The following is a 16,053-nucleotide window of genomic DNA, read 5'->3' as shown; positions in this document are numbered from 1 at the left end:
ACCCGATCGTTGCTTTTTTTTCTTCTTCTATCCATTCTACCATTTCTACCGGCTGTCTACACGCGGCTTCGCGGCTGATTCGATATCTCCTGCTTCTGATATCTCCATTCCGTTATTTTCCGTTATCCCCGATATTCGAGGTTATTCGTTTCCCATCGTGCCACTTCTCTTTGAACGGCGTGCAATAAATTCTTTCTAATTCACGCTCATATTGTACGCAAATATTGACAATTTTGTAAGAGGAGATATGATTACTCTACTACAGTACTACACTTTATAAAAATTTTCTCCGAGGCATCGTTAACGAGTTATTAACGGAAAACAGTGACCAATGAGGGGCGAGCACTCGACTGGCGCGAGGCGGCCGCGCCAATCAGCGGAACCGGACTTCGCCTGCTCGTTGGCTGGGCGAGCTCGGCTGGCGCGCGGCGGCCGAGCCAATCAGCGGAACTGGACTTCGTGAGCTCATTGGCTGGGCGAGCTCGGCTGGCGCGCGGCGGCCGAGCACGCCTCTCATTGGTCAGTGTTTTTCGTTAATAACTCGTTAACGACGCCTCGGGGAGAATTTTTGTAAAGGAAAACGTTACTTCGAATGACCTCAGGAATCTATAACTTCTCGGAAGTACCATAATTTTGGGACAGTCGCAAGAATCGAATAATCATATATTCTCTTCGCAAATTGTCGACTTCTGTGTACAGTCCAAGTGTCAATTAGGGAGAATTTACTATAGTCGATGGTTTACTATTTTTTAGATTCTAGACCGTCGATGCAGAGCCCCACTCTCTTCGTATTCGTGAAGTCCCTAATTAATAAGCATGACCCGCGGAATCGAATCGTTTGACCTTTTTCTTATCGTCGGGATTATCGTAACGACGGAGCACCACCCCTGCGGCGCTATCCGCGATTCCATAGCACGTGGCGCGTGGCGCGTGAAAGTTCGAAGGTTCATTCAAATTAGGGGGTTCGAAGTATGGCGGGACGTAGGGGGAGGGGGGGAGAAGACACGTCCGAGTTTCTGAATTTATTTATCTCGATCGATGCTCGTCGTCCCCCACCCATCGGCTATCATGCTGGGGATGCGAGCTGGCGTGTCTGCCGTTTACGCGGGGCCGGGAATCTTCCTAAACGACGCGAGGTCCCTCGATCGAAACACGAGCCTCTACTTCGACTTTCCCGGCCGGCAACACCTAGGCCATCTAGACCTTGGACCATATGTATGTATCATTAGACACGGCGCGTGTGTAAGCGCGTTTATAGAAAATCCAAAAGACCGGCGAAGCATAGATGACTGTGCACTCTGACGTCACGCGCACTAGCAGATAGTCATTCGAAATGGCTGACGCGGCGTCGGACTTCCGAGTTCAAATCTTAGATGCTGTCGATTTTGAATGATGCGCTAGACTGCCTAGACTACCTAGAGACTATCTAAAGACTACCTAGACTACCTAGGGACTGCCTAGAGTCTGCCTAGACTACCTAGAGACTACCTAGACTACCTAGGAACTTCCTAGAGTCTGCCTAGACTATCTAGAGACTTCCTAGAGTCTACCTAGACTACCTAGGGACTCCTTAGAGTCTACCTAGACTGCCTAGAGACTCCCTAGACTACCTAGGGACTTCCTAGAGTCTACCAAGACTACCTAGAGACTTCCTAGAGTCTACCTAGACTACATAGGCACTCCCTAGAGTCTACCTAGACTACCTAGGGACTTCCTAGAGTCTACCTAGACTATCTAGAGACTTCCTAGAGTCTACCTAGACTACCTAGAGTCTACCTAGACTACCTAAAGACTGCCTAGAGTCTACCTAGACTACCTAGAGACTGCCTAGAGTCTACCTAGACTACCTAGAGATTTCCTAGAGTCTACCTAGACTACCTAGAGACTTCCTAGAGTCTGCCTAGACTACCTAGAGACTACCTAGAATCTACCTAGACTACCTAGAGACTTCCTAAACTCTACCTAGACTACCTAGAGACTACCTAGAGACTACCTAGAGCCTACCTATACTACCTAGAGACTACCTGGACTACGTATACTACCAAAATCACCTAGACTACCTAGTTATCTAGACCACATTTACTGGCGCAGTTGTCAGCGAAATTGTCGAGCGGCAACCCTTAAATAGAAATGCCGAGTTCAATAGGGCGGTTACCAGCAAACGCCCAACCTTGGCGCGCGCCAACGCTACGATTTTTCAAAGAAACGTGTGTCCAGAGGCTGGAAGACAAGGGTGTGGGAGAGGAGGGAGGCGGGGCAATGAATGGAGACAATGGAGTTCTCCCGAGAGCTGCAAGGGCGGCATATAAAAGAACTGAGGAGGACACCTTCGGCGGCGGAATGCCGCGTGTGCTCTCTTTGCACTCTGCCGCATTCTGTGGAAACGGAATGCCCGAAGGACAACTATTTAGCGAATCATCGAGTCAGGTTTCGAGCCGATTTCGACGACACTCGTGGTTGGTTCTTGGACGGCTGTCTTTTTTCATCGACCGTTTCGAATGGACGAAAAAAGAATCATATGTAGTAATTTCTCCGGGAATTGCCAAATTTCGGGTTGCTGTGAATTTCCCTATGTTAATCATATATGCTTATGTGATTTATTGCTACGTCGATGCTAAGGATGAAAGGTGTCGGTGAAGCGTCTGACGCGGCACGCGACGCGAATTCGCGGAAGAAAATAGAAAATGGTCTGTTTGGGTGTGAGTTCGATTATTTTCTAAAAACCGCGGAGCTGCAGGGTACGTGAACGTCGAATCGTGGGCTATGGCCACCGAATGGTGAATCGTGAATCGTGTCACGTGGCCTCCGAATTGCCTTCGAATCGCGGCGAAAAATTAGAAATAAAAAAGTTAAGTCATCTTTTTTATCCTAGCATTACTATGTGTTCATATTAATATACATCGGCATGCTGACAGCTGCCTTTTTTTGCCGACTGTCCCGAGTTTCTACAAAAACGAGCGGCGCGAGGCTGGAAGAATCGCGACTCGGTATTCTCAGATCTGCCGGTTTCAATTCCGATCTCCGAACATTTCTGAGAGAAATTACTGCGAGTCGCGGGTTGGGCGCTGCAATCTATTGTTTATTTACGAAGAAACGGACCATATTGGCAGACCAAAAGTGGACTCTGACCGATCGGCTTCCGAACCTACCGTATGCATTTCGGGCATATCTATCACTCGAATTTGTCCGGAATTGTTGAATTTGTAAAACCGTTGAACAGCTCCGGTCTAAAGCAACATGTTTCGTACCGATGGAGAGGAAAATTATGAATGTCGAAAAAAATGGTGAAATGAAAAAATTTGCCGTGCGGTCAAAGCGTGAAAATAAAATAGAGGGCACCCCGGTTACCAAACAGCCGTAAAAACTTTGATCGCCCGCACAAGGATTAACGTTTCTAGAGCGGTTGTACCTGTGTACAGGCTAACGCGTTCAGAATTTGTGGCCGAGGATGGTAAAAAAGCAGCTTAAAATCGGGGGTCCTCCGAGGGCTAATTAGTTTCAATGAGAAATGTACAGCATGAAATGCAACGAGCGTACAACAGATGCTATACATTATCTACCTGCTCTCTTTGCAGGGCTAGCCCGAAACGGGTTAACCCGTTGCATGGTTACACAATTGCGCTGGGAGAAACTACTGTAAGTCGCGGGTTGGGAACCCATTTTTTCTTTAGCTATCTGAGGAAACTGACATAACTCCCCTTGCGTAGGCGACTAGGGCATCCACTTCTATGTTGACTTATAATTTTTTTCATGTTATTTATCTACGTTTCTATAAAAACGAGCCGCGAGACTCGAAGTATCGTGTCCGAGTGTCCGGCGATTACCGTTTTCAATTCCGTGGTCCGGGCCTTTCAGGGAGAATTTACCGTAATTGGCCGTAAACGGTGAAACGCAAGAATCGGGGCGGCTCCGCGCTCGCATAATTAACGCCAGAGCAAGTTTCAATGAGAAATGTACAGCGTGAAATGCAACGAGCGTACAACAGATGCTACACATTATCTACCTGCTCTCTTTGCAGGGCTAGCCCGAAACGGATTAAGCCGTTGCATGGTCGCACAATTGCGCGGGGGCGCTTGCTTTCGATTCGCTTTTGATCCGGTCGGGAGCAGTATCGGCAACATAAACGTCGAACTCCTGCATTGTATCGGTTTCGATTGTCGCTAAACCGAGGACGTCCGTTCGGCGTCAGGTCGTCCGGCTGACAGGCCATCGTTTCATTGTCTCGTTTGCGTCGGCGATCTTTTAACCCTCTATCGATAACTATCGAAGGCTCTCCAACCCGGGTTTCCACTGTCGGATGATCGCCGTTCGCCGTGAATTAAAGCTGGTCGAAACATTGTGACCCTCCAGTAATTGTGTTCCCTGCGGGGGTGCGCCACGTGCCAAGCACAGCGAACTCTCTCCAATTGTTCCTCAGCTTGTAAACAGACAATTTGGGGAGTGAAGATACGATTGTTCGAACCTCGCCGGCTTATTATTGTCGACAATCGGCGACTATGAAAGCGACGACGCGCGCGGCTCACAAACAATCTTATCTCCTTCTCCCAAGTTGTCCGCTACTGTTTACAAGTCGAGGGACAATTGGAGAGAATTTACTGTGTATATATTATATATACATACGTACCACGTGCCACGTGGATAAAAAAAAATCCCTGACAGTGACCGTCTCTGATTATTGTTGCTGTTGAATAATCGTGTCGTTCCGTCTACACTGGTATTAATTAACTTTTACAGACGAAATCGAAAGTATAATGACCGGGACTAGGGTAATCGGGGTTGGAGGACAGCGAGTAGATCGACACGCGGTCGGTTTCCCTGCAATTTGTTCGCGGTCGATGTTCCAAATTGTCGTTCGTTAGCGGGGAACAGGGACAAAACGGCAACCGATGGATGCTCGTAGGAATTTATTTAGCCCGGAACCCCTTCGATTTTACCTTCGAATTCGGAACGCAGTTTCCTCTCCGAAATCGTCGGAAGTCGAGGTACGGTGCTGATTTCGTAAGATCATGAATTGATTAGCGAATCGCATGGGAAGGTCAGAACGGCAACCACGAATGAGCCGGTGAACGACGATAAACTTCGAAAAGGGAGCAACGTACCGGAAAACGTTGGGAAACCATGGCGTCGACTTGGACGAAATTGGAGCACGATGCACGGGATATACACGAGTGTATTGTTTGCCGAGAAGTTTGCTCTGGCGTTAATTATGCGAGCGAGGAGCCGCCTCGATTCTTGCGTTTCACCGTTTACGGCCAATTACGGTAAATTCTCCCTGAAAGGCCGGGACCTCGAAATTGAAAAGGATAATCGCCGGACACTCGGACATGATACCTCGAGTCTCGCGGCTCGTTTTTATAGAAACGTATAATAAATAACATGAAAAAAATTATAAGTCAACATAGAAGTGGATGCCCTAGTCGCCTACGCAAGGGGAGTTATGTCAGTTTCCTCAGATAGCTAAAGAAAAAATGGGTTCCCAACCCGCGACTTACAGTAGTTTCTCCCAGCGCAATTGTGTAACCATGCAACGGGTTAACCCGTTTCGGGCTAGCCCTGCAAAGAGGGCAGGTAGATAATGTATAGCATCTGTTGTACGCTCGTTGCATTTCATGCTGTACTTTTCTCATTGAAACTAATTAGCCCTCGGAGAACCCCCGATTTTAAGCTGCTTTTTTACCATCCGCGGCCACAAATTCTGGACGCGTTAGCCTGTACACAGATACAACCGCTCTAGAAACGTTAATCCTTGCGCGGGCGATCAAAGTTTTTACGGCTGTTTGGTAACCGGGGTGCCCTCTATTTTATTTTCAAGCTTTGACCGCACGGCAAATTTTTTCATTTCACCATTTTTTTCGACATTCATAATTTTCCTCTCCATCGGTACGAAACATGTTGCTTTAGACCGGAGCTGTTCAACGGTTTTACAAATTCATCAATTCCGGACAAATTCGAGTGATAGATATGCCCGAAATGCATACGGTAGGTTCGGAAGCCGATCGGTCAGAGTCCACTTTTGGTCTGCCAATATGGTCGGTTTCTTCGTAAATAAGCAATAGATTGCTGCGCCCAACCCGCGACTCGCAGTAATTTCTCTCAGAAATGTTCGGAGATCGGAATTGAAACCGGCAGATCTGAGAATACCGAGTCGCGATTCTTCCAGCCTCGCGCCGCTCGTTTTTGTAGAAACTCGGGACAGTCGGCAAAAAAAGGCAGCTGTCAGTATGCCGATGTATATTAATATGAACACATAGTAATGCTAGAATAAAAAAGTTGACTTAGCTTTTTTATTTCTAATTTTTCGCCACGATTCGAAGGCAATTCGGAGGCCACGTGACACGATTCGAAGGCAATTCGATGGTCACATACCTAATACAGTAAATTCTCCTCAATTGTCGTTCAGCTTGAAGATGAAAATGCGCAACTCGAGAATCTTCGATTTCTCATCGTCCGATTCCCGTTGATAATGACAAAAAAGCCTTACCTGCGACCTACTTCCGGCACAATTCGCCGTGCCCACGGCTTTCGCATAAGTTTCTCGGGTCGGCTGCACCCTAGTTCCGCTGTTCTTTCGTTGCCGAACCTTTCATTAGCCCTTGGCCGTTACGATGGTCATTCTCATTCCACTTGACACGTTTCGGTAATCCCACTTCCCTTTCACTCTCTCTCTCTCTCTCTCTCTCTCTCTCTCTCTCTCTCTCTCTCTCTCTCTCTCTCTCTCCCTCTCTCTCTCTTTTCCCCTCTATTTTCCCCTCTATTTTCCGTCAACCATGCCACCATCTTTGTCGAGTCGTTTAAAAAAACAGCGAGATTTTTTGTTCACGTTTTCGTTTATTCCAACGGCGAACAGAGCTATTTCTCGCGCATCGGCCGCGTAATTTCCGGCGAAGCTGATCTTCGTTTAATTTCCCAGTAACAATGATCCGGTGGACTCGATGGGTCAGTCGGACAGCCGTTCGGTCAACGAAGTCCTCCGTGTTCTCGCCTTGACCATCGCCTTGTTTCTGTAAATTGCCGGTCGTTTTGATCCCCGCCAGGGACACGTTGCAGCGATTCCGGTACGCGATTGCTTCTCCTTACCTGAGCACGCTCTCGTAAATAGAGTATTCCGATTGCGCGGAGAAATTGCACATCCGAGCGTCGAGCCGAACAATGAACGGAATGCTTCTGAGTGCATCCGAGAATATCTCGCCCACTGAAACAGTACGGGTTATCATTCTCTAGCCGGCGCCATCGATCCGCGATCGCGTCGAGATACAGCGTTCTCGTGATAGGAAATTTCGAGGAAAAGCGGCGACTTCGGTACAGTAACGGTCACAAAAAGATGACGAATTTTGACATGATCACAGTTACACTCGTTATTGTCTAGCGAGAAACACTTTGCGAATTCGTTTCTTATCTTCTGGTATACAAATATCAAAATATTAGTACCTTTGGTTGATTCAACCCTTTGCCCTACAATATTGTGCCACACTCGTTTCGGTGATTTGGAACATGATCTGCTAAATATGGATATTATTCATATATTATATGTATATTTCTATATTATATATTTACATATTATATATTTATATATTATATATTCACATATTATATATTTATATATTACATATTCATATATTATATATTCATATATTACATATATTTTATATTATTTCAAATCGAAATAAGATTCTACGTGAATCAACGTAGCTGTGAAAGAAGTCTCTTAGTGCAAGAGATCGAGTTCATTGATCGAGCATAAAAATATGGTTGAATCACGGAATTTATTATCCAACGAAAGCGGAACAAGTCGTCCTTTGGAACTACGTAACCAAAGGAAGCCAAATTGGAAACTACTTGGAAACAAGCATGCTATAAATGTTTAAAGACTGGCCTCTTTATTTTGACCGCAGAAATGGCGGTCCACGAAAGACTACCGGAGAAAAAAGATGGATCGTCGTATCCATCGTTTGCACGCAAAGGATCGTTTCTGTTCTACAATTGGAACAGTTAAAAGACAGTTGGCACATTTTCAATCAAAAGCATGAAAGCCGCATAAAAGAGGCCGACACCGAGTACCAGAAATCGAAAAATGAGTTTTGCATCTGCTAAGGCTTGTCAACATTGAACACGTCAGGATTGACCAAAGAATATTATTCTCGGACGAATCGAAGCACAATCGTGTTACTTTTCTGATTGATTGCTCTACGCGAGACGTCGTTCCGGAGGAGATTCGCAACCGCAGTGCATTTTACCAATTTCTTTCTTTTCGCCTTAGTCTTTTGTCCGCTACTGTACATATAATATAATTTAATCTAACATATATATATATATATATATATATATATATATATATATATATATATATAATATAATATAATTTCAATGAGAAAAAAGCAATTTTGTGAATGTCTAGTAGGCTAGTCGCTCTATCATCTGAACAGAAAAAAATTCAAATTATTTATTCCAGTTATAAAAAAAGTTATACGTTTCAAAGAGTGTCCGAGAGCTTTTAACTACCAGGAAATACAGGGCGTTCCAAAATTACGGTATTTCCGGGAAATAAGGGCTTCCTGAGGCCATTCGAAGTAACTTTTTCCTTAGCGAAAATGCAATCTGCTGCTTTGTTTACGAGTTATTAACGAAAAACGGTGACCAATGAGAGGCGAGCTCGACTGGCGCGAGGCGGCCGAGCCAATCAGCGGAATCGGGCTTCGTGCGCTCATTGGCTCTGCCGCCTCGCGCCAGCTGATTGCATTTTTGCTAAGGAAAAAATTATGTACTTCGAATAACCTCAGGAACGAACCCTTTAATTCCCGGAAATACCGTAATTTCGGGACACTCTGTACAATGTTAGCGTTATTTGAGAGCCTACGATACATAATAAATGAGCCCCCTTTATCATAAAATGTCTCCGTGCCGGTTTTCGGATTCGCATTCTAGCTATCGAAGTCTAGGCATCGGTTATCGTTTACCGGGACGCAATCCATTCGCGTAATCAAGGAGATTCGATCTCTCTCACCTTCCTGGCCTAAATCGTTATTCGACAGGTCTAGGCGGAGGGTTTTTAAGTCGCAACCGGAGCTCAATGCTTCGACGAAAGCCGCGCCTCCAGCAGGTCCTATCCCACAGCTACTCACGTTCAGTATCTCCAGCCTGTCGGTTCGCAGCAAGTCTGAAACGGATTCAAACTATATATATATATATATATATATATATTATTATATTATATATATAATTATATATTATATTGTATATTATATATATAATTATATATTATATTGTATATTATATATTATATTATATATTATGTTATATTATATATATTATCATATATTATTTATATGTTATATATATACGTATTCAGACTATATATTTCGCTAAGGAAAAAGTTACTTCAAATAACCTAAGGAATCCACCATTTCCGGATTGCAAGACACTTTCGGGACACCCTGTATCTACATCATAGTTCTAATTTCGATACTCGACGATATCGATTCGAGAAGCCTCTTCGCGCGATTTCTCGATACCTCCTCAAACGATAGGATCGTTTGTTATTAGACGGAATCGAATGGAAATTCATCTGAATTTCTCGCGAACCGAATCGCTTTATAAATTACGATTCGTCGGGACGAATCGATCGCGGAACAATCCACCGCGGTCCACCGCCGACTTTTTAGTCACTCCACAGTGAAAGACGTTGTTTCGCGCGAGTTTTTAAAGAGAATGCACTCACACGCGCACAGATGAATAGCACCCTTGTCCAGCAGAGGGTTCAGTCTCAAGTTCAGATGCTCGAGCACCGGTGTTCCCTTCAGTATTCCGTGTATCAGACCCGCCATTCCTTTCGGCCCTATGTTGTTGTTCACCAACTGTATCACCTTCGTGTTGTGCGCCGAGAGAAACTCGCCGACGGCAAACGCTCCCTTGTCCCCCAGTTTGCAGTGGGAAAAGTCGATCTCCGTGATCTGTGCGCCGGGAAGAAATTCTGTTGAATCCTACGCCGCTGCGAACGTTCCGTGCACGGTTCGATTCGCGGCGGACGGCCGTCCCGTGCAAAAATCCTGTCGAAATTTCGAATCGATTCTCTTCTGGTCGGCCGGATCCTTGCACGCTTCGCGCTGTCTCGCCCAGAGACCCGTACGCGGTTCGTTCGCAGTTCTCAGTTCGGTCTAATTGTTGTCTCATTCGATCGATCACCGACATTCTGGTTCTCCACCAGTCCTTGAAGTAAACCAGCGGCACGCGGCTGATCCAAATTGCTCCTGGAGATGCTGAATTTGTTCAGCTTCGAGCAAGGCTGCAATCCTCGGCCGAGACCCTGGCAATCCTCGACGGAGAACCTTTTTTTTTCGTAGAAAATAAAATTTCTATAATATTTCTATTTATACTCATCGGCGAGCCGAACCGATTCACAGAGTTTTATTGTTATTTCTGAACTTGCAGAACCCCATATTGGTATAACGAAATTCATTTTTCAATCGAGGTTCTAACCGTAATAGCAATCGCACTGAAAGAAGAAAATTTTCGGATTGCGAGACATTTTTTGGACACCCTTAATTAATATATATATGTATATTAATATTATTAATTATTATTAATATATATATAATATAATATAATATAATAATATAAAAATAATAATATATATATTAATATTAATGAATAATGAGAAATAACGATGAAACACCGTCGGCTCGTCGATTAATAGAAATGGACCTTTAGGCGGAGTTTTCGAGGGAAACAGCCTACTTCCGACAACGCGTAAAGTTCTAGTTGCAGTTTAGTTGAAACTTAACGAGGGCTAATTGTGGTCGGTCGGTCGGTGGTTCGCGACAAAAATATATCTAGCCGACCTTCCCCGACCAGTCAAGGATGGCGTAGGTTGTTGGAAACCGACCAGGAATCGACTGCGATAATATTGAATAGTAGCGCGGGGGATCTTTGCTCGTGTCCCAGGAATGTATACGCCGTACGTACGCGACACACGACACCGGCGGGGACGGGTTGTCAGGCGCGCGGCGGCACGATTATTATTCCAACGCCAACTGTCGGCCGAGGAAAACAATGAGACAAGCGATCTGCCGTGCACCTTTTGCCGGGACGCGAGCGCGCGCGGCTCTATTGAAATTTGAAGGGCTTCCTCGGGAAACGGGGCGAACTTTAAAACGGGGCCTGCATTGTTGTTGCGCCGAATGCATATTTTATGAATCGTCGTGGAAACAACTCACTGGAAGTCACGCCACTCGAATCCGTCGTTCATGTAAATCACGCCGAAGTTGATGCGGACCTCGGTGAGATTGGCCAGCTGGGGCAGGATCTCGGCCATGGGAATGTGCTGGACTATGTCCTCCTCCGCGTGACAAGGATCCCCCTCGTCCGCGGACTTCACTTTCCTGTAAAGCAACGTCGAAGGGATCGTTAACCCATTTGTGCATGGTTAGCCAAGATTTTCCTCCTTTTTTATTCCTTATTTTTTTCCTATTTTTTGAAGATCTTCCGGATCATCTAAACAATTTGAAAATATTATTTTATCACTGCGAATCCGATCGAATTATTCAGAAAAGAAAATCAAACGAACGTCTCTATGTTGTGACGTCGATAAAAATCCGCAGTCTACTTGTCGCAAAGGAAAATATGAGAAACGATTTATCATCAACGTGACAAATGCAAAGCGATCGATGCACGCGGATTAATTAATTTCGTTTGCCGCGAGAACGATGCGAAGATGCGTACGGTAGTGTATTATGGCTCTATCTTTGGTCCGAAGGAAGACATCTCGGACCGGTGGAGCAAACGAAAATAATGCGATTCGCCCTTCGGCTCGTTACGTTAAAATGGTACTAAAACTCGGCGATCGGACTGGAAAGTTTCTTCGCAGATCGCTCGTCCGCGATTAGGCCGTGAATTTGACCGCGAATTCGGCCACGACTCGCCTGGTCGGTCGGAGGGAACGGATCCTTATCTTGTGCACGTAACTTCCTACGAGGCTGATCGTTTTCTCGCACTCCTCCCTCTGCGTCTCGTAGAAACTTGGCTCGAGGCTCTCGAGATACTCGCAGAATATACCCTCGCAGTAACGCTGTCGCCATGAATTCCCGTGCTCGGCCAGCTCGTTGGTCTTCCACCTGCAACGTTCAACGATTTCTTGAACAATTCAACAGCGAGGATTCTATGTTTCCCGAGCTCGAACACGGCCAGACCCAGATTCAGACCTAGATCCAGACCCGGGCCCTTATGGCAGAGCTGTACAATAACTTATGAGCCACCCTGGGTGCCCTAGGGTTATACATAAGGCACTCGGGTAAACGAAAATTACCTATTAAAAAGGACCGAACCGCTGGAAAATGTACGCGTTTGCAGAACCCGGAAGACGCGTTTCGTGGACTTGCGATTTCTTCAGATTCATATTTACGGAGTCTGAGATTTTTACAATCAACTTTCTTCAACTTTTTAATGAAACAGATGATCAATGATTAATTGTATTTAAATTTATTATTTCTATTATTACGACATTTGGCCGTCTCGCGCCAACCGGACTCACTTCTCATCGAGAAGTTAGACAAGGTTATGTCATAAGCTTGACATAACCAATATTTTTGGTTAATAGTCGCGGATTGCATTTTTCGCTAAGAAAAATGTCACTTCAAATGTGACCTCAGGAAGTAACATAACCTTGACATAACCCGAGAGACGGAGAAGTGTCGTAATCCCGTTGATTCTGGGTTAGGTTTCTTGACGAATCTATAGTTTGGATAATCATAATTACTTGTCCCTCGAGCATCGTTCCCAGTAGTGCTCATCCTCGATCTTCGTGATGGCTAATTCTAGAGGTAGGTCGACTGGTAGCAGTTCGAGAAGCTCGTTCCTGTCCTCGCAGGTCGGTAGCTCGTCCAGGATCGGATTATCCTTCCACGTGGCGGCTATGGCGAGAAGAGCGAGCCTCCTCAGGCTTGGAATCCTATTCTCGTCCCAGAGAGTATCCTCCGAGCGAAGGGTACGCTCCAGCTCGCTCGACAGCCGCGTCGTCTCGTAGGAGCATCTTACGAACAAGAGAAATCGCGTCGTTCTAACCTTTGATATTCCGGAGAAATTATTTCGTTGATTACACGGACAAAACGTTTGCATTACTTGTAGACCTCGAACACGTTTCTCGGCACAACCTGCGGTATCTTCATTTTCGAAAAATATCAATTTTCCCTTCGCCTCGTCCACGGAGCTACGACAGACCCTCTGAATTACGCCACCGAAGCCTTCTGCTACCTTCGGAGAGTCTGCGTATAGAAATCGAATGAAATGCGTTTCATTAGCTGTAATATTGTACAGGCTGTCCCATAATTATGTTAATACCCGGAAAGAAATGATTCCTGATGCAATCCGCGGCTTTGTTGACGAGTCATTAACGAGAAAAACAGTGACGAATGACAGGCGAGACCAGCTGGCGCGAGGCGGCCATTGCTCAGTTCGCCTCTCATTGGTCAGCGTGTTATTCGTTAATAAGTCGTACAGAAAGCCACGGATTGCATTTTCGCTAAGGAAAAAGTTACTTCAAATGACCAGAGGAATCGTCCCGTTTCGGGTGTTGACATAATTATGTGAAAAATAATCAATCCTGTATATTAGCGGTGACGAATCGACCAAAGATCCGCGCAACGGTTCCGACGGATGATTGATGATACCGGTCGACTTGTCGGTTTCAGGAGTGTCCGGAGGGCGTTGTGCACGAAGACTCGTTCAAGGACATCTACGCGAAGTTCTTCCCCCATGGCAGTGAGTTCCAATTAAATAAAGACCAGCGTTTGTTGCGTAATTAGTTAACGGCGACCCCGTACGAATTCCAGACTCCAGCCTCTACGCCCATTACGTGTTCAAGGCGTTCGATGTGAACTGCAACGGCGCCATCAGCTTCAGGGTAATTCACTCTAAACGGATCTTTCACGATTCTCTAGACGCTCTCGCGGCAGGGACTCTGGGGAGAATGCTCGAAATCTATAGAAATTCGAAACCACCGTAAATGAAATGAAATGAAATGCGAACGAAATGCGAACGGAATGAAATCGAGAATTGATTTAGATAAGCTGATTCTCTCCCCCGCTGCAGGATCTGCTAGTGACCCTGTCGACGTTGCTGCGCGGCAGCATCTACGAGAAGCTACGGTGGACGTTCAAATTGTACGACATCAACGGGGACGGTTGCATCACCAGAAGCGAGCTAGGTGAAGTTGTAACAGCGGTGCACGAGCTGATGGGTAGGCGGCATCACGCCGAGGAGGAGAGGAAAGCTAGGGAACAGCTGGACAGGGTGTTCAAGAAGCTAGATCTGAACCAGGACGGCGTAATAACGATCGAGGAATTTATCGAGAGCTGTTTGAAGGTACGGACGAGCGACGTCTTCCTTCGATCTACGAGGCGCGGCGCGGCGTGGCGTCTCCGAGATTCTGTCCTCCCTTAGGGTTTTCGCGGAACCCATTCCAATCCGAGCTTATTGCCGGTCGTTTGTCATGCGGAGCCTATAATACCCGGTGCTTCGGTCCGTGGGTACCGTTTTACGTACAGCATTCTCTCCAAAAGCGATCGAACCCCGGGGCTGTCTATTGTACATGATCAACGATCGTGTAGGTGTACCGCGTTACGTACTAACTCGAAGGGGGTACGGCCCGGCAAGATGGGGTCGAATGTGTCCCCTAACCAAATTGATTTTTGTTTAAGTCCATTCGGTATACAACTCGATGGAATACCTCTTGGCCAAGTTTCAAGTCCGCTATTTCTTGACAAAATTCACGAATCTTCTACTTATCAGGGCACTGCCAACACCGAATTTTGTTCATTTTGGAAGTATTTTATAATATATAATATTATTATACTATACTATACTATATATATACTATTATATTATTATATAATATTATATTATATATATATATATATATATATATATATATATATATATATATATATTATATAAATCACTTCTGTATTCAATGAAATGACCTGATAATTATATTAGTTCAAATGTTGCGACGGAATCATAATTAATGCTATTCGGCGCTATTCAGAAAACCGTTGAATTAAATAATTCACCGAAATAACTCTCAGATGCATTTCTGCATGAAACGTTTCTTTATACTACTATTATATAACTACTATTATAAGAATATAAATATGTGACGCCTTGAGAGCTTCAATGTAAAATCAGCATATTTACGTTTCCAGATATTTTGAACAATTGATTTTGCAACTGAAAATTCTGACAAAATTCAGAGCATTGTGCCCCGTTAGGTAGGAAATGCATGCATTTTTTCATAATCTCTCATTGTGTTGGGCAGAACAGGAAAAATAGAGCATGTTGTCAATTCAATTTAACAGCTTTATGGCGATGTTGCTGACTTGAAACGTGGCCGAGAGGTTTTTCTTTGAGCGGTATATCGAATGATCTACAGTCTAAACAAAAATCAATTTGGATAGGGGTCACATTTGATCATCTTATTCGGCTGTACCCTTTGAAGCATTGCTTGCTTTACAGTCCGAACTGTGCGTTGTGCGATCACGCTAACAATACAGTCATTTTTTCATGAAAATGCGCACGATAAATTGCACGATCGATCATCTTTTGATATATATTGGTAACTGCTTCATCGGAACGGCTGCTCGATCACCAAGGATGTTTGTGTTGCAGGACGACGTGATCACTCGATCGCTGGCAATGTTCGATTGCGCGCTCTGATCTCCGGCGAAGGAAGAGCCTCCTCTGGCAGTGAGCACGACGTCGCCGATCTCGCCGATCACACCGGTCACACTTGCCACACCTGTAACGCCGCTCTCCACCACGACAACCACCTTCTCGCAGTCTCAGTCGCCTTCGCCACCGCCGCCGTCCTACTCTTTGCTGCCACCGATCCCACCGCCTTTGCCTTCGCAGCCGCCTCCGGGGTACACAGTTCAAGACCAGGAACTGTACATGCTTCTCGCGGCTCACTGGTGGAATCAGCCGGAGGCTCCGCTCTTTTGCTGAGGGTAATTGCTGCCACTTAAGTATGCCTCTCCTCGAACGTTACACTTTTCTCTTTTTTTACCA

The 16,053-nt window shown here is 45.4% G+C and overlaps 2 protein-coding genes across 6 annotated transcripts in view; one reads left to right on the top strand and one right to left on the bottom strand.

Moving 5' to 3' along the window:
* The window catches only part of LOC117227733 (A-type potassium channel modulatory protein KCNIP1), a 38,071-nt gene that overhangs the window by 15,981 nt on the left and 6,037 nt on the right, over positions 1-16,053 (top strand). For 3 of the 5 annotated variants that reach the window (XM_033483235.2, XM_033483231.2, XM_033483234.2), the window contains exons 3-6: positions 13,680-13,749; positions 13,821-13,891; positions 14,080-14,352; positions 15,655-16,010. In XM_033483235.2, the coding sequence (XP_033339126.1) occupies positions 13,680-13,749; positions 13,821-13,891; positions 14,080-14,352; positions 15,655-15,702 (462 nt within the window). In that variant the 3' untranslated portion in view covers positions 15,703-16,010. The remainder of the gene's footprint in view (positions 1-13,679; positions 13,750-13,820; positions 13,892-14,079; positions 14,353-15,654; positions 16,011-16,053) is intronic. The other 2 variants (XM_033483232.2, XM_033483233.2) reach the window with 1 other exon arrangement.
* LOC117227734 (dynein regulatory complex subunit 5) lies at positions 6,756-13,428 on the bottom strand. The gene is made up of 9 exons (XM_076524374.1): positions 13,111-13,428; positions 12,749-13,021; positions 11,916-12,107; positions 11,211-11,375; positions 10,184-10,322; positions 9,716-9,947; positions 9,002-9,154; positions 7,078-7,192; positions 6,756-7,001 (listed from the first exon to the last, which is right to left on the bottom strand). Exons 1-9 carry the CDS (start codon positions 13,155-13,157, stop codon positions 6,938-6,940), a joined length of 1,380 nt encoding a protein of 459 aa, XP_076380489.1. The 5' UTR covers positions 13,158-13,428; the 3' UTR covers positions 6,756-6,937.

The sequence above is a fragment of the Megalopta genalis genome, chromosome 8 (genome assembly GCF_051020955.1).
Source record: "Megalopta genalis isolate 19385.01 chromosome 8, iyMegGena1_principal, whole genome shotgun sequence".
NCBI lineage: Eukaryota > Metazoa > Arthropoda > Insecta > Hymenoptera > Halictidae > Megalopta > Megalopta genalis.
Note: the sequence above shows the minus strand (reverse complement) of the source record. Positions and strands in the feature narration are given on the sequence as shown.

What these genes read in the sequence shown, in the direction of transcription:
- LOC117227734 (XM_076524374.1), bottom strand. Translation starts at nt 13,157, where the DNA reads ATGAAGATACCGCAGGTTGTGCCGAGAAACGTGTTCGAGGTCTACAA. An exon ending in AACGTGTTCGAGGTCTACAA is followed by an intron (nt 13,022 to 13,110) that starts GTAATGCAAACG and finishes CTTGTTCGTAAG; the next exon opens with ATGCTCCTACGAGACGACGC. An exon ending in TAACGATTTAGGCCAGGAAG is followed by an intron (nt 7,193 to 9,001) that starts GTGAGAGAGATC and finishes GTACTGTTTCAG; the next exon opens with TGGGCGAGATATTCTCGGAT.